The following is a 19561-nucleotide window of genomic DNA, read 5'->3' as shown; positions in this document are numbered from 1 at the left end:
GTTGTTCAGGAAATAGGCTGCTTTATGCATGCAAAACTGTGATGGCAAAGCTATTGGGACAGCTCTCCTCTGGTACGGGCTAAGCTTCCACAGTAGACTTCTACTTTGTAGCATCTGACAACAGCTCTTTTCTTTATGCCATAAAGGATGGTTGTACCTTGATAACCAATAGTCTTGCCCATGCCCCCCACATTGGGGTAATACGTGTTTGTCAGCTATTGCTAGCCTGTCGAAATTATTGAGTGTGTGTCTATTTCCCCACCATAAAAAAACTCATGCCAGCCAACTCGACAACAACGATCCTCAATGCAAACCTTGTCCTGATAGAATTTGCTAGCAAAGTACCTTCAAATAGACACACAAAGGTTGGCATTTGGCTTGCAATTGTCGGGATGCATGCTCAGATTGCAGTCCCTCCTAGACAATTTAGATTGCTAAAAATATACTGAAATGTGGAGAATAAGTACAGGATGGTGTAGGGGGAGGAGGGTGCTTCATGGATGGGAATAATTGGTGGGTGTGGAAAATCCCACAGGGATAACTAATTACTAGCTTTGCAATAGAGGTATGTAGGATACATTATATATACATACAATGCAATCACAAATCAAAATGCAAATCAAAAAAGCAAGGCCCAAGCCTCGTAAATAGTGAACAACACAAAAAACAAAGTTCAATAACGAACATCAATTTAAAAATAAATTCACTTTTTATGCTAAATCTCAGATATATAGCAATTCATTATCGAAATACAATTTGTGTGTATGTATCAATTTAAATAGGCATAGACACAAATAATACAAGAGAAACCATGCATGTGAAAAAAAATAATATCTAAACTTACATATTATAAAGATCTCTTAGAGTTCATCAATACCTCCTTTTTTAGTCTGTCTGGTTCCTGTGGGCTTTAAAAAGTGAGTGATAACAAAGCAGTTTAAAAAGTATCTCTTGACCAAGAGGACATAGCCAACATTTATAACATCTTCTTGCTGCCTTATCCAATGAATGGGTGTGGGCTGTATTTACTTTGCAGCTACATATTTAGGTTGAAAACATGACCTGATTAAAAGACCAAAAGGCTATGTCCCACCCAGGGCAGAGTACAGAGTCAGTCTCAGTAGGTATGGACAATCTTAGCGGACTGGTGGCCCTTTCATGGCCCTGATTGTTTTGAATGTCCTGCCGCCTTCAACACTGTCAACCACCCAACTCTCCTGGTCTAACTTTACTGCTAAGTAACCAGGATCAAGCAGTGGCCTCCAGTACATCCTTTCACACCAATCAAGCATAGACAGTGGCCTTAACTAATTTTGAATCTTCTCCATAGACAATCACTTCCAGTGTTTCTCAGGGCTCTTTTTGTAGTGTGCCAGTGCCTTAATTTGCTTTAGGTAGGCCAAAATATCGAGTTTAAATCACATTGTGCACTACACAATGCTGTTTGAAAAGTGGCCTACATTTCTCCACTTCAAATTAATCCATATAATCCTTGGCACCTTCCGAAGTCCAAGGGTTTGTTGGCAGTTCTCAATTTGAAATGTGCCCAATGCGGAGGGACAATGTCCTCTTCCATTCTTCAGAAACTGTGGAATTATTTTCCAATTTCATTGAGGCTTAGGGAAAATGATTCTCTTTTCCCTGTGACAATGCTGTGATGCCCTTTTAGGGGACCGAGCACTTTATAAAACATGTACTCAATATGCTCCAAGTCTATAATAGCGGCCTCTCATAAATCTCATGAGAAAAGTCATGCTGTCATCCGGGCATTAACACATCTAAAATATACATAAATTAAAATCAATTACCTTGCACATCTAAATTGCTTTGTTGATAGGGGAAATATCAAAGTCTATATTCCTAAAAAAACATGACATAGGCAATGTAATCCTCTTAATCCTGCAATACACAAAACGTGTATCTGTCGAGATCCAACCCAGGCCAAACCAATCCATTCTACTTACCTTCTTTTGAATCACAAACAATCATCAATTTGTCTGCTAAGGACATTAACTAAACCAACCAATAGAAATAATTATTATGAATATCACATTAAAAAAGGAAATATGTCCTCGATACATTGATAGTAGGTAAACAAAAAACATGTACTGGCTCCTACAGAATGCAAGTGCTAATTTCATAGGAGATGAAATCTCTCGAAGCTCAAATGGAATCCAACGAGTTTTCATCATGGACCTTACCAAATAAACAACTTCACCAGAAACTGTATGCAAAATCCTTGTGTCCAAAAACACAGACTGTCTAAGTTATAATCAATAATAAGAGGACTCTACCTGCAGCAATCAGGTATGAAACAGACTAAGGGAAGTAAAGAGTCAGTAGCTGTAGTATAATGTTGGTCCAGGATAGCCTTGGTTAAAAATAAAATGTGAGGACAAGAGTAATACATCTAAATATTGCCCAAAGACTCGTATTTTCGTATGGATCATTATACACTTCAATTGCACTTCAGTAGAAATAACATCTGGAATGGTAATTGGCACATAATTGCACCATGTTTGAGTGCATTGTTTTTAAAACTAACATGACACATCAATGCTACCTGCATGCCCAATTAAGTATTCCAGTAGCCACACATATCAAAATGTGGCATGTATGTTCACTCAAAAGGAAGACAATGATATTCTGTAGAGCACCAAAAGGTATTGCGCCTACACCTCTTCCAGAAGTGACTCCACTAACCATCTTGTTAAAGGGACAAAAAAGGGACAGAAACTATGCATAACATTATTCTGCTATCAAAGTATTTTAGTAATGCATATACACAATTATGGACAAAATGCTACACAATTATACAAAAAAATATTCTAAACTATATCCTTTCAGAGTGTAAGACGGTAAACACATGCTATGGACTCATCTACTGAGTAGCCTGGGCTATTCAAGCTCCTCATTGAGATCATCAATATAGAATCTCAAAATATGTATCAAAATGTGTTCTCTCTTGCTTGATATGATTTCCATTGAGCTGCTCAGTGCATTTTAGAAATTGTTGATTTTAAATGTATTGCAACGTGTCTTTTGTGTTTATGCTAGGACATATTTCTTGTAGTCCTCTTTACATTTTACACATTTAATGAAACGTTTGTACACTGGTTTAACATTACTGAAAAGGTACACCAGGGTTGCGTTTAATTGGAGATACACCCCTTGAACCGCGTCAACTCCTAGCTGCTTAATCTATTCATTTTCTTTCATGGCAAACACAAGTTTGTGGGCTGATTCGTCTTAGTGTAACATGATACATTATTCTGTGCCAGTGTTACTTATAACGCGTTGCATGAATTAATATTCATAATAAACCATTAATCACCTTGGTGTCACTCAATGTTGCCACTGTTCTTATAACAGATTCATGGTATGCCCAACCTTGTTCATTATTATCCAGTAGTTTAGAATGGAAGATCACTTTTCTAGTTATTAAATCACTTAATTGTCAAGACAAACACATCATTTAAGCAAAGATTTTCAAAATGTTAAAATGTACATTTGGTGATTATATGTAACAATTTTTGATGCAGATATTCGAGAATATTGTGTTATGCTTAAATACTTTATTTGATATGGTTGTGGAACTATAATGGGTTTTACAGAGCAAATGATTTGCTGGATATAGTAATGGCTTTGAAAAGAGTTTACATACATGTTTGTTTTCTAGCCAAGATGTTATACCAGGCATTGCACAACCATATGCTCCCAACAGCAGCCACATCCTACTCCTTCTCAGCCACCCTTTTCATCACTACTGCATTCACTCCATTGCCTAAATCACAATAGGTTGTTCCCCAACACCTCTACCACAGCATACTCCACCAAACTATATCACATCTTCCTCTATCACATCCACCAGAGCCTCCATCACCACCTCCGCTTGCCTTCTCTGCCTTCTCACACTCAATTTCACCCACCTGCTGTTTCTCTGGAGGCATTCAAACGAAATTTCAGAAGAACAGAACATTGTTTCCTTGGCCTCCAAAAACGTTTTCCTGTTCAAACTGAAGAAACTGAAACTAAAATAGACACAGCAGGAAATTAAGGTATAAACTAAAGAATGCAAGGTCTTAAAATATTCAAATAAAGTGCTACAATATGGTTTAGGAGAAAGAACAGGTGCATCTTCTAAGATAAGTATAATCTAAGTTAATGATTGTATGCAAGTAAATGGTGCATCATAAAAATATAACACATAAAACTAATACAAATCCTCACAAAAATACACACCTGTTATGTCTTTCTCACAATACCTCTCATCCACTTTTTCTGGTTCTTATGTCTGTCACTTTCTATCCCTTTTTTTCTCTTGAGGCCTGATTTACAAATGATATTTCTATGGGATTCTTCCATTGGAAATCACATTTGCAAAATCAGGCCCATTTCTATCCTCCTCTAGTCGTTGTCCTTTTCACCTCCTGCTGCTCACTAGTTCATTGTGTCAAAAACATCAAATGCACAAAAAGTAACATAGGCTTTTTGACAATGTCAAACCTGTGTCTGCTGGCTGTTTATAGCACCGTCTGAGATGATGGTTCTGTTGGACTTCCCCCAAACACCAAGAGTCTGAGCTTCCAAACAGGCTTCAAGCAGAAAGGCTGGGGGGAAGTGCATGGAGGAATAGAGGAAGGCGCAGGTAGATAGGGACGCATGGAAGGATTCGTGTGGGAGGGAAAGTTTGCAATTTGAAGCAGTGGGGAACAGAAGAAGGCATAGGATGGGGTAAAGGATGAGGAATACGAAATGGAGGATGAGCTAGGAGCGACATTGATGAAGATAAACATTCAACAAGAGAGAATAGGAAAAGGAGAGATGGGGAAAGAGAGAGAATGAGCTTGTCAATAGTTATTAAGAATAGTTATTAAGATAACGTGTTGCTCACATTTAGAAAAATGCACTGGCTAAGGCAATATTTTTATTTTGCATAATTAACATCATTTTGTTTTACCAGTTACTGCCATCATATGTCCGGGTATTATCATTGCGAGTTTTGGCAAAACAAGATTAGGTACTGTGGTCATATGACACGTATTTTCATCATATTTCATTCATTGCTATCAGACTTTATGCTCCTGTATGACTTCATCCAAATAGATCATTAAAATATCCAAGTGCATACGCTCCCATGTATGCCACACCACGCAGTATTAGTTTTCACACATATTGAGAGGAGCAAAGGGACAAAATAATACAAGTCCAGACTACTTATGTCAACCAAGTCATAGGTCCATCCTGGCTTTTTATAGAGTCAAGATCAGAATCCTGTATTGTTTATGGCTTGTATGTTCTATCTGTCACATGCATTTTACAGTAACATTAATTCTTTTGCAACTGCGTTGTTTTTAGGACACACAGTTGGGTGAGCTTGTAGCCGTGAGGGAGACATTACACGCCGATCTTCAAACCTCAATTCGACGAATCGCTGATCTGCAGGCAGCCCTCGAAGAAGTGCAGTCAAGTGATGACAGTGACACTGAAAGGTAGTATTTTAGCCAATTGTAATGTCTTTCATTAACTGATATGAAGCAATCTTTTTTGCATCATAGTTTCAATTAAAGGGTGACTTGTCGATATGTACTCATTCCATTAATCGAAACTGTAAAAGTCCTCAATCGCTTTGGCCAAAGGCAAATACAAATTGAATTTCCAATGCCATAACTTTTCCGATATATATATTTTTTTTGCATTGTTGAATACTTGACACATTTTGCAGGCATTACAGTAAAAGATAAACACATTTTTTTCAGGCATGTGTTATTTCACTGCAAATGCTTTCACCGAAAAGATATTGATAACTACATGGTAGGCATGACAGGTAAAATAACACCCTGGTAAACATGATGCCATTTCCTCTAGCATTTGTGCTTACATTCAGAATTAGAAAGCTTCTTATTGAGTTCATATATAATGCCATCTTGTTAGTACATGGCACAGTTAAGGTCAAGATGATGTATTTGTGCACAGAGTTTTAGAAAATGATTTTTCTTAATCACTTTTGTACCTGTGCATGAATACATATCAAACAATTCCACTGCAAAATTGTGAGGGAGGTGCATCTGCATGGACACTTTCTGAAGCTTTCATGGATGGCTGTGGTGAAGTGAGTCCAAACAATGTTACTTTGATCACATTTCAAACAGTTTCTACCAGCGTGGTTTCACGCAAGAAAAAAAGTTTATTTTTTTGACTCAAAATATTTTCAAATTGGCTACTTAGATGTTCCCAATTGTTGGCATGCCTCTAGATTTCATGAGGGGTTGATCTAACAAAAAGCAACGTTCACAAAGACTGGGAACAACAATATTAAGATAAAAAACACCCACTTTACACCCCTGCAAAGTCAATCATGAAACTCAAAGTAAAAGCACTCACTCCATACCACTACAAACCATATATATAATTCAAGGACACATGATACTTATTTAAAAGCCGGCTTGCTTCAGCCTCTGCACCAGTGGAAGTTCTGCCAAAAATGTATCCCACAATAAAAAGGGGACTTCATTACAAGACAAGCCTTGCTGGGCCCTCGTCCCAAGCCAGTTTTTAACTTTATGAAACAACCAATGGAAGGTTCACATACTGCTCATCATCTATCAATGGTTAGGTTAGAACCGGTCTTGCACAATCAACATGTGTGACTATAATTCTCAAACAGGAAGCTTGCCCCAGATCATACTTTCCTTGTATCTCTACTAAGTAGTAAGTGCTGTGCCTACACTTGTCTTTGCCTAATCTTTTCTCAGGAGTGTATTATAACCATTCTCAAATGCCCTGAAGGCCCTTTCCAGGTAACAAGTATACCTACCACACATCCTGCAGCTTATCCCCTGGATCATTTGTCTTGTTGCACTTTTTCTCAAGACAAGTCACCCTTACTAGGTTGTGTTCTTTTGCTTGATAGGGAAGGGGCACTCATTACCCATGAAAGTTATGGTTGTGCACATTTAATTTGTCCATATGCAAATCAGGTGAACTTTGGCATGAGAATAACATGCAAATTACCCTATTTCAGCAATAATTGTATCCGTAGGAAATGGGAAAAGTGTAAAGAAAAATCAGATCACGGAAAAAACTTATTGATTCTTGATATAAAAAAGGAACTTGTAAAGTGAGGGATCACCTGTAATTAAAACATGTAAATCATGGGTAAACAAGCACACATAATTAGCAGTTTGGTGAATGAGCAGATGTTCCTATTTCCAATCTAATTACCACTGAACACATCACACAGCTCTGTTGATAATGACTTAGTGATTTGGCGAGGTGTAAACATGAAATAATATGGGAGTGCTAGATGAGAAACCTCTTCATTCATTTGGTGATTGTTGCATTCCACCTCATTGTGTGGCATTATTGCTAAACAAACTGGAGTTGACAGTCTTGTGAAAAAAGATGTGGCCTTTTTGTTTATGCCTGACATTTTATACAACCGCAGGACTGACATGCACACGATTGATTCCTGTCAGTAGTAGGAAAGACAAGGTGCATTATGTAATTTGCTTTTCAAGATTGCTGCAGCATTACTGCCCAACCATGACTTCAAGGACTCACTTCACCATAGCAAGCAGTACGATACAACACTATTAAGAATCTAATGTGAATACAGCATACATCTTATGTATACCAAAATTCCCTATCTGTTAAAATATATGTCCTTCCTGGAATTCTCAAATGGCATTGATATAGGGGCATAGGACCGAGAGTGCAAGGTTTGCAAATCATCCCCTCCCAGTCCTGAGTATGGGGCTAAAATTAGACTAATCACTATCACTTTCTTGAGTACAGGATAAAGGTCAAAAGGTCTTGCACAAGTTTCTTTGATTAATACCCGGTGAGAGGCAATCAGAATGCAACACGCTTCAGCTGCTATTCAATACTCATGAGTTTTGGTATTAGGCGATCTTAACATTTGGCTGGATTAGATGCATTTATCTGACTCAGCTCGGCTATGGTATATCCTTGGAAACCATGATCTTCGACTCTACCACCACCCATCTACATAGTCACTGTATCGACCTAATTTTATTACATGGATTAGAAGTTGCTATGGGGGACATGTTACTCATCTCCTGGTATGATCATTGTATCTGATTTGTTTCCTTCAACTTAACCGGGAAAGCCCAGGCCTTCACTCAAACCAAAGACACCATTTTGAGATGCAGCAAAAATGAATTTGCAACAATATCTGGGACGGGACTAGCCTTTGCAGTCAAATAGGGTTACTGGAGCTCTGCATGTGATGCATATTTCTACAAGGGCATGTATGCATTTAAATTCATTTTGAGGCTCCACTTCAATATACATCACTTTATAAAAAAAACTCCAATTCTTGGTATTGTACAACACTTGCCCATTTGAAAGAATACCAACCAAAAAAGAGTTTGGGGGGAAAACAGAGACGACAACACTATGGCTTGCGTTAAATTAGATTTGAAAGTCCAAAAAAGGCTATTTTTAATGCTAAAGCTAAATATCTTCAGAATTACGTTTCAGCCGCTGAGATAAAACTAATGAATTATTCTCTGTTATTTCTAAATTTCTATATGTAATAAGTGGTGCCTCTAGTTTAACCTCTTCGCTGGACCTAGTCAACAATTTTAACGTATTCTCTATAGATACAATTAACAACATCCAAGATATGATTCGCCAGTCAACCACCCCTTGCAGCCAATTTTATTTTTAAAGTAACAGTTAACACCATTACAAAACGGATGCAGCAACTGAAACCCACAATTCATTTATTTTGTACTATTCCAGAGTATATCGCCTGGAAGCACCATTTAAGACCACATTTGTACATGTATCCTTGGAACAAAGTCTTGTACTATTAGAATTGTAGCTCTCAACTGTGTCTCCCCTGCTAAAAAAAACTCTTTCAACCCAAAGTTCTTACAGAACTACAGACCCATAGCTGGTTTTCCCTGGCCTGCAGAAGTATTGGAGAAAGTAGTTACACTTTAGCTCCATCTGTGAAAGGTACAGTGAGCAAAAAGTGTGTGCTGCAAACTCTCATCTCAGAACAGGTTATGCCATGTTCTTTCTAGAGAGAAGCGCCTGCTACCTTTTTTGAAATATTTGCAAGGAACTTGGGGTTGGTCTCCCTGAGTTACCTGGGGGCAACCAGCCCTGGACTCCCTGCTCACTGTGCTCAGAGAGGCACAGTTTCACCTCACTGATGAGGCCCAACAAGGCTGAAGCAGGTATATGGGGTTGCTGTTGGAACTCTTGTTCAGAGAGGAATTGCAATAGCATTTTGGTGCTGGACTGCCCATGTGGGCGGGACAAAGACTGATAAGCAAATGGATGTTTCACATCTCTGAAAGGTACAGTGAGCAAAAATCATGTTCTGCAAATTCTCATCCCAGAACAGGTTATCATGCCATGTTCTTTTTGGAGAGGAGCGCCTGCTACCTTTTTTGAAATGTAAATATAACCTCAACCGTCGCCTTCCTCCTTGCACTTAACCAGAGCGTTGCTGTCCTGGCTGCACTGACTCAGAACTTTGCCACCATGATTGGACTTCCTCCTTTCCTCTCCCTGACACTTCCCTTCTCCATTCCCCCTGCACTTGACGTTGTTGCACAATCTGAATGACACAAGGCCTAACAAGATTGTTTGTCTTGTCCTCCCTCTCTCTTCCCTCCCTTGTCTTATCGCAGCTAGAAACACTTGTGTACAGGCACGTTATAAATGACTTATATCATATATCATATCTAAGTCTTCCAGTTTTAAGGTATTTATTTTTCTGACATTTCCATCTGTATTTATCCATATTACTTGTTTGGCCTTTTTTCTGTATTTATCCACATTTATTTGTTGTCGTATAAAAAAAATGATTCTGCATTTATTCTAATAAAACATACATTTATTAAAGCACACATGTAGCCATATAAGAAATAAATGCTAGTTCAATTTATTCCATAACAACAAACGGTTGCTCCTGTGACTGCTGTTGCCTTAAAAAATATGCTGTCAGCAACTTGAAGAATGTGAATGCTATTTTTATACAACTTTTACACTCTCCATGCTGCCATTCTGCAATGCAATTGGTGTGTGATGTATGAGTGACATCAAAGAGTATCAGACAGAAAGACCTATTTTTCTATTTTTTTCACATTTTTAAAAATAACTACAGGCAGAAAAGCGATTTATTTCCATCTGTATTTATGTGTAAATCGGTAAAAACAGACAAATGCAAGCCTTAATCATATCATATCAGCCCAAATAGATCTTTATTGGCTACCTGTCAGGCAGAGAATAGATTTTAAAATCTTGTGTTTGTTGTTCAAGGTCATTAATGGTCCTGCGCCCCCTTATTTGATTAATACAATTTCACATTATCGGCTGACTCATTTTCTCTAGTCGGAAGTATAAACACATAAGTAAGAGTTTTACTATTGTGACTCATATTCTCTGCTCAGCCGATAAATAACTCTTGACTATTCCTTTCATCCGTTGTGTTGGTCGAGAGGGGACTGATGTTTTTCTAACTCTGTCCAACTGCTTTCGCTAAACATTTTTCAGTATTTCATGGAACAACCTGCACCTTTTACAAAGAAAAATACACATAAATGTTCTGCATAGGTGGAACGAAGTTAATGTCCTAGGGAGGGAAGACGAAAATAGCTCTAACAGGCAACATTCTTCAACTTTAGCCTCAATTTACACAGTAGCCTGAGCTTCTACAAATTGGCAGATCCTGATGGCTCAGATGCTTCTCCTCTTTGCTCCATGTCTCTATCATTAACTTAGTTTTCTGTTCCAGCCTGCGGTGAAGGTAGGAAAATGTAGCATTGTTATTGTGGTAACCAAAATATTTGTCAGTTTTTACTGATGGATTACTCGTGCCAGATTGGTACTGCACTCTACAAACAGCATTGAAACAGAACATGAGCTTAAAAGCACACTTCAATAAATCTCTACTCAATGTAGAATGTTCTGTATCAGCACAAAAGTGAAAAAACATCAATGTACCAGGCATCATGATAGCAAAATGTAAATCAATGCAGCAAAGAATGAAAACAATATCAACACACCAGGCAGAACAAGCTAAAATTAGTTGTTATGTGCAACATTCTACAACTCTTGACCCAACAGGATTCTGTCCGGGGCAAACCTATTAATCACAGACCGTAGGTGGTTTGCATAGGGGCCTGTGAAAGCTGTGCACATACTGTTGTGCTGACACAAACAGAAATGTAATGGTCCATTGGAATTAGCAATATGTATGCATTAAAAGAACAATGATGGCCCTAACGCCACAACCCTATGAATTAGGGCCAAAAGGAAAGGTGTTTGTTTTGAAATGATGGCATTCACATCTACGAAATGAGCCTAAACACAATATATGTAGATTAATATTAATGCATGCAATTATAAATATTAATAACTGCGTTATATGTCTTCTCATAATTTCATGTTGCATGTCACTGGATTTGTGGGAATTGTGGGAATCCAGACATCTCTATTTCATCAATTTGTCATGTTGCTATGAGGAGAAATGCAACACATATGATCAACGGCTACAGTTCCCACTGTATCACACGTTTAGAAATGTGATCAATGTATTCTCTGCGAGTGTCTGTCTGTTGAGCAAACCAAAAGAGAGACTTGATCTATCTAAAGGTTTGATGTCAGGTATGGCATACTGTGGGAGTATTAGCCATTATATAAGTCGAAACATATAGGGAATAGATGGGAAGAGTTCTGGGATTGTGAAGGATGCAGAAAAGGGAACACCAGATCAAAATGGATGAGTGCTGAACTTGGATTATATGTCAAGATGAAAGGGGACTTATCCATGGGGAAGCCTTAAGCAGATTTTACCTGAGGCAGAGTTACTTTTCTACAGGAAGGAGGCATAGATCAGAAGGGGCCCGGCTGGAAACTCTTGGGAGTCCTTGCTAGCTATGTGCCTTAAATAAGTATTTAAAAATGCGTTCTCACTATATTTACAGCCAAACAAATTCTAAGTATTGTTGAACACATAACCATTGTGGGTAATGGTTGAAAAATCAGATCATGCAGCTTGTTAATGTGAAATATTCAAAGAGTCAGATTATATTTGCACATTAAAAAGTAACATTTGATTTCCTTGCTCTAAACCAGTGAGTATTTACAAGTGGTTTGACCACAGCATTTATACATTATAGCCAAACAAACTGAATACTGCATTTTCACACAGGTATATAGTAATCAACTAGGGCTATGAACAGATTACATGCATCACAGCCTAACTGGATATTTATAAATCAACAACTGTGAAAGCTAATAGATATTTGAAAGGACAGATTGAGATGCACTCCCAAATGAACAGTAAAATGCCACCCAAATTACCTTAAGGGTTTGGGGGCACAGATGTCCTTCCAGAAAGACAGAATATTGGGAGGTTGCATAGAAAAGATACATCAACTTCCTGTGTGTTCTAAACTGATAGCACAGCTCACTAGAGATAGCATTTCAAATATGTGCATCAGATAAACGACAACCACACCACATCGCACATGGGAACATATTGCCAATGCATCTTTGTTTGTGACATTTCTCTTATACTGTTGCTTGTTATCGATAATGGAGAAAATAAAACCTGTTCAAAATGTGTCACTCTTGAAAGACATTCCGCTTTATGTATGTGTTGTGATGGACGATAATAAGCAATGCAATTATGGACTTAGATTTTGTTATTTAGAATTAGACTATTCTAGTAGAGATATTGGACATATAATAATCTGATTGCTGGCATAACTGCATTTGTGCATTATGCCATAGTCACACTTGTACTGGCATGACAATTCTTATTTCTTGAATCCATCTACCAATGCACATAATGTTTACAGCAGTGGCTTCTGCAGCATAAAGCTCGGGGACCACCGTTCAATTTTCCTTTATTTAAATAGATTAAATTGTTTGTTTACCAGTCATCATTACATTAGTGGATACACCTTAGCAATATCTATTATTAAATCACCAAAGATGGGACACTGCTATAAACAACCTAATCGTATGCACTCAGGTGGCTATGAGCTTCTTCTTTGGAGGGCAATGTTGAATTATTTTTGTTGTCACAGAATATAGTTGTCACTGTTGCTCCATGCATTATCTGTGTCAGACTGCACAGCACCACCTACTACACACTGTAGTAGTGGACTGAAAAAAGAAGCATAGAAACAAAGCATGCACACAAATGAATCACAGCAAAACTCTCCCCAATGTCACGACTTCCAATCAGCAGCACAGAAGCAGTGCCGTCACTAGGGGGTGTCTGGGGGCCCTGGGCCCCCCTTTGAAACCCTGTGCCCCCCATGTGCCCCCTACCTAAAATGAGCAGTGACCATGTCTTCCCTTTCTTTTGTCTGTGCCCCCCTACTTTTGTCTTTGACCCCCTCTGTGACCCTCCTAAATTTGATTTGTGGCGACGCCACTGCACAGAAGTGAACACTATTCAATGTAAAAGGCAGCAGGAACATACATCTTAAAGCCTTTTAAAGCAACATTCAGCACATCTCTTTTTACTCAGTGTACCGCAAGGTGCATACATTTTAATAAGATATGCATCTGTCCAGCGTGTTGCTTTCCAAAGTTCTTCAAATGGGCCTGGCCGTTTTCTACTTTGGTTGGTTTTCATACAACCGGCAGAAACTGTGCTAGCAAAGGAGATGAGGGCATAGTTATTCAAAAGTCACCATGATTTATGTGAGGCATAGGATCTGCATAGACATTATTATAATTATTATTGTTCTTTATAACACGCTTAATACCAGTGAGTGGTTTCTAAGCCCCTGAGAATCAAAGTCAAGCATTTCAAGTGTACATTAATTAAACCTTTGCCATAACATGGGTTACTGAAATTGCCACCATTGTGGAGTTTAATATTTCAAACACTACCTTTAAGATATTGAATAAAACAGCAACATGTATAGCAACTTGAAAATGTGCGTGTAATGGCTCTTAACTTTTTCTACATTATTAGATTATTGTACAGCAGCATGTCTAATGGGGCACGGAATTTCAAGATGCACAGTAAGCAAAATACCTCCTCCATTACTTTACACACAGAAGCACACATATGTGATTTCTTTTTAAAGTAAACCATTTGCCAAATCACACACTTTAGAGTATACGTATCATTAGCAAACGGGGTGGCTTGAACCGCCGGTCTAAGCCTGTGTTCCAAGACGCCTGACGACCAGCTCCCCTGCCACCATTTTCCTCCAAGGCCCACATCCTCTTTTCTTTATTTTTAACCCACCCCACCCCCAGCGTACTTTATTGCGGCTGCAACAGCACTCGCCGCCGCAGCGCACCTTTCTCTCTGCGCAGAATGTCCACCGAAGGGAAGAGGGGCTCATTACATAGCCACGCCTTCCCTTTCGAAAGGTGGACATGTTGGTAAAAGATTTTCCTTCGTACTACCAGACAGCGCACGCATCCCATTTTAGGAAGGAAAATCCTTTTTTAGCACCCCGGGTTGCTGCTTTGGTAACCAGGGGTGCTAATGTCCTTAACACCCAATGCGGTGGCCAGATCGGGTGTTAACGCCACAGTATTGTCAGAGCTGTGCATGGAGGAATGGTGATATTAAAACAGCACAATAATCAATGAGTAAGGCATCCTTAAACAGCCCACTGGTGTCGTGTGAGATTTGCCTAAAGGAGCCCACTCAAAAGCATCAGTGCTTCATACATATTGCACATCGAAACAGACATGAAGACTCAATATTTATATTCGGACTTCACAGAAATATGCTTGACCCCCAGTGATTACAAAAACACGAAGGGATTGATTCATAAAAAACGTAACAGGAGTATCTCTGACTTCTTCTCCTCTTTCCATAGTATCTTATGAGAATGTCTTGTTCCGCCTTGTAGTTGGGCATCAACTCATTTTTCACCAAGAGTAAAACACCGGTAAGGTAGAGTTCCTATCTGTAGCTTCTTTGGGAATCAACACCAATGGATTTGCAGGGAGCTTTACATTTAAAGTTCTTCCGAATGTTATTGTACTATTCTCAAATTTAAGCACAGCTTCATCCCCGTAAAAGCATGTGATGAGTTTGCATGTCAAATCGAAAAAAGGATAATTTAAATTTAAGATGCATATGAATAAAATATGAAATAAGTCAAAATCAAGGCTTTCTGTCTAAAATGTGTTTTTTTAAGCACTTACATTTATCCGCGAAAAATCATAGGACAACTATATGGTCCTACAACAAATGTCTCAGGATGTTAGCCTATAATATGAAAGAGATGACAGAAATAGTAATCATAACTTATTGCACGTGAGTTCCGAGGACACAATGGCCACGCACAACTCTCGACCGGTGCCTTTTTTCTTCACTTTTAAGATGCTCTCCTCTGAGAGCTGTGTGTATGCCGAGTTTGACACACAATTTGGCATAGGGGACAAGTAAGGGGTATCAATAAACACAAATCAGTAATATAGAAGAAGGAGATGAAAGGAAAAAAAGAAATCAAGCATGTATGTGTGAATTAGAAAAACATGCAAGGAGAGGCACAAAAGAAAGAACAAGTATACAGATTTCCAAAATAGACAAGGGTTTTCAATTAAACACCAAAGAAGGGGACGCTAGAAAAAGTGAGGCGAAATTAAGGAAACGTTGGACAGAGCAAGGGAAGTGGAACACTGGGACAAAAAATGAAACACCTTGAAATAGATTGAGAAAAGAAAGGAGACTGTAGAACAGCAAGCATTTTTTGACAAAGCCAATAGAAGTTTTTAGGCAGAACTCTGTGGCTGAAGAGCTTCAGGGCTCGTGAGGAAAGATAGGTTGTAGCGAGTGCAGCAGATCCCCGAGGGTTGAGGTGCATCACTGGGTATCTGAGGATTGAGATATGCAGCATCATGCGCGCGCGCGCGCACACACACACACACACACACACACACACACACCCCTCCCCCCACAGTCCTCCTCCCCAGCATACACTGCATGCAGAGATTCCATGTACACTGCATATTGTCTCCTTCTTTCTCTTTCTTCTCCGTTTTGGATGGATGTGTGAATTGCATTACACTTAAACAAACCATGTGTCTGTCTGATATCCCAATAGTTCAAACATGTATTGGGGTGGGAAGATATTGTCACATTGCTATCACCCTTTGCTGGAGAAGAGATCACGCGTTCTATGCCATCCCTCTCATCAGTAAAATAACATCACTAAGAGGAGAATAAAAAAAAAAGGAATATGAAGTTACTAAAATGACATTTACAATAAATTCATCTTCCACAGACTCACAACATTGGACTTCTTAAAGAGAGCTCTTCCATGACATGCAAGTTAAATTTGACTAGGGATAAACAGAAACTGAGTTATCAACATTGTTTTCACAAACTCAAATATGGATGAGTCACTAGTTTATAAGTCCTCCACCTGCATATCACATTCATATCTTCGCGTTTTTTCTTTCGTTGTCATGGTTGAGCAAATATATCACGTTTAAAATATTACTACAACTTTTAAATGTATCTGTTACAATTGTCTATTGCATTTTCGTAACATGGCAAGTGGCTGAAATGTACAGGAAATACACAAAAGCCAAAAAGTTAGTTTTCTTCAGGATTAGCAAGTGCCGATCCTCCTATTCTAAAGAAACCAAAATAACTCCATCCCCTACCCCATCTCAAGATATTATCGGCACAGATAGCCAAAACCTCTCCAAAACGCCTCACACTTCAAATGTGTAATAAACTTCCTTGTGAAGTTTTAGAATGTGCCTATTTTGTCAGTCCTCACAGCCTGACAGAATGGTAAGTGCACACAGCAGCTGGCCTTTTTGCAGTGAGAAAATACAATCGCCATCTGCCAATCCGTAACAATTGTCACAATAGTTAATTAAGGGGCTATGTTTTTACTAGAAATTCTCTTAAGTTTTGTAAATATGTGTAAGAACTCTAGACTACTCAACATTCCCAGACCAGCTTTGCAATACCCATTTTGCACATTACCAGCACATCGAAATATTTCTATGCAGAGCCGACATTCCAGGCCTCACACCATGAACTCAAGGATGAAAAGGGTATTTGAGGATCTAAAATCATAGCAACATCCGTTTTGTTCTGTGAAAACGAGAGCGCATATGAAGTGTGACCTTGTGTATCAACCAAAAGCTCACTTCTTTTTAACAAGAGGGTTTTTTCTAGTAATTATGTTTTTCTATTCTGTTGGTGGTCTGGTTCATATTTTGTTTAATACATGCAGAGATCAATACAGACAGTATTTAAGTGAATGTTACAACAGGCCTTCTTTACCATGCACAGTAGTCACTAAACAGCATATTTCCTTTGAGGAAAGTGACTGATGAATTTCGTTTTTGTTTTGTCTACTGAAACTGTTTGCTATTTCAGTAAGGAATAGCATTCTGAACTTCAATAATTAATATAAGGCGTTACATTCAGTCAGGTAATACATTGCGGTCTCCCTCTCTCTTCCTCACTGCCTTACTCTATGTATCTGTCTTTTTCTATGTGGATGAGACCCACATAGTTAGGTGTACTTTTACTAGAGCCACCATCGTGTTGGCTGACCACTGTGTAACCAGAGATAAAAACATTTATCTTGAGAGAGGTGTGTGCATGATCATTTATGGTATATGGTATATATTGTGGTTATAGTATTAATGGTAAATATACCGCACCATCTTATTAATCAAATTATATTATAAAAACATAGAACAACACAAAACAATTATTTTCTGATTGAATGTTCTGATACCAGGATGGACAATATGATACACTCCTATTTTATTATTTTGAACTACCCTCATGCAAAAGGAGAAAGGCGCAAATAGCACCTGCAAGGGTTCCAGCCTGCTTTGCATGACATCAAAGTACATTGTGGGAGGATAAGAATGACCAGAGATGTTTGTATGTGACAAATGAGTACGTGATAAAAGGCTTGATGATCATTTAATTGTTCACATATGTAAGCAATATTCAATCAACACTACAGCCAAGTCAATGCCTAGTCTGGGATGCTGAGGAAAGCCCTTATTAATGTATTTTTATGTCTAGTTCAGTACTCTGGATGACCACCCTTGTATAACACCCCCCTCTTAGAATCCCCCTGACCTCACTGAGCCAAGAAGTAGGTTTGTTTTGCAAATTAAAAGGTTTATTTGAGAATTTAAACAATATATATATATATATATCACACTTTATAATAAATTAATATCTTATAGTACACTTAGAAATATGATGTTGATCAACAATGGGTAATCTGGCACTAGCACACTCCTTTACAATCAATGAGGAGTTAGTATAGGATGGATAAAGTAGCAAAAATACTTTTATGGTTTCAAGGGAAAAGCAATGAGGAACAAAAATGCAGTACAGAAATACTTGATATGATTTTAGCAAAAGATAAGATAATCACTTTTTCTCTGGCAATTCACCCCCCTCCCCTATGCAATGTAAGAAATGGAAGGAGATGGAAAGAGGAGCACACAGTTCTCAGGAATGCAATCAAATACAATACGAAATTCAGTTCCCCCCAAGCAAGCTTAGAGGAAACAGGTAGGAGTTTGAAACACAGGCCCAAAATGCTTTTATATGTGAGGCAATGGATGGGAAAATGTGCCAACTGATTTTAATTCCCTCTAGAGATTCAGGGTGAGTGGGAGATGCGTGTTGGTATTAGTTCAGGCTCACTTTAGCAATGCTCTATGAGTTATTACCAAGTTGCAAACGGATTTTAACAAAAGAAAGAATGGAGCTGCTATTTTGACAAGTGGAGAAATTGAGCCAAAATCGCAAATCCGGTAAATTTCGCGAGTGCGTAAATCGTGCTTGCGGAAAAAGTATAAGGAGTAGGAAGTCGGTTCTAGGAAAAGCTTAGATTCTAAGCTTTCAGAGGAACGTTAAATTTGGTTCCTAGCCCAAACGATTCCAGAGATATGGACGATTACATAAAGGTAGTTTTTCGGATTTAAAGCAAACTCAAAATGACAGGTGACAGTTGTGCAGCTTTAAAAATGACAGATGACACGATTTCTAGGAGGCAGTTCTACTTAGGTTAAAATAGTTTGGATTAGATTATTTTAACTAAGAGATTGGTTCTGCACAGTTCTGCTAGGTACTCACAATATCAATTTGAAATAGGCCTCGTCACGGATCTGGTCAGGTTTTGGACTGGACTCCGGTTCTGGTCTCGGCACTTCACAGCGATCTGGATCTCTGGTTCTGCTCATAGCGATCTGGGTCAGCTCTGCTCTGCTGGTCTAACCTCTCTGGATTCTGGATGTAACACTGCTTTCTGGGTACTGCTACAGGTTCTTGCAAAAATTCTCGGCAAAACTTCAAACAGCACGCCCGGCTGTTGAATAGTTTGGTTAGTTTTGAGGCCTGCTGAAGAGGATTCAGCTGGTGGATTCAGGGCTCTCTGCTACAAATTCTGGAGTTAATTTCTGCTACAGGTTCTGGAGATTGATGGATTTGAAGTCTGGATCTCTGGATGTGAAGTCGTCGGTCAGCATGCTCCGCAGCAAATGGAATTGAATCCCTCTACCTGTCCCAGCAGTCTCTTTTTATGTGTTT

General features: G+C 38.7%; 1 protein-coding gene across 1 annotated transcript in view; it reads left to right on the top strand.

The window, feature by feature from the left end:
* MYO18B (myosin XVIIIB) overlaps positions 1-19561 on the top strand; it is a 1784667-nt gene that overhangs the window by 1630710 nt on the left and 134396 nt on the right. The window contains exon 40 of the mRNA XM_069620271.1: positions 5359-5492. Within this exon, the coding sequence (XP_069476372.1) occupies positions 5359-5492 (134 nt within the window). The remainder of the gene's footprint in view (positions 1-5358; positions 5493-19561) is intronic.

This window comes from Ambystoma mexicanum, chromosome 10 (genome assembly GCF_040938575.1).
Source record: "Ambystoma mexicanum isolate Mex_15411 chromosome 10, UKY_AmexF1_1, whole genome shotgun sequence".
Taxonomy (NCBI): domain Eukaryota; kingdom Metazoa; phylum Chordata; class Amphibia; order Caudata; family Ambystomatidae; genus Ambystoma; species Ambystoma mexicanum.
Note: the sequence above shows the minus strand (reverse complement) of the source record. Positions and strands in the feature narration are given on the sequence as shown.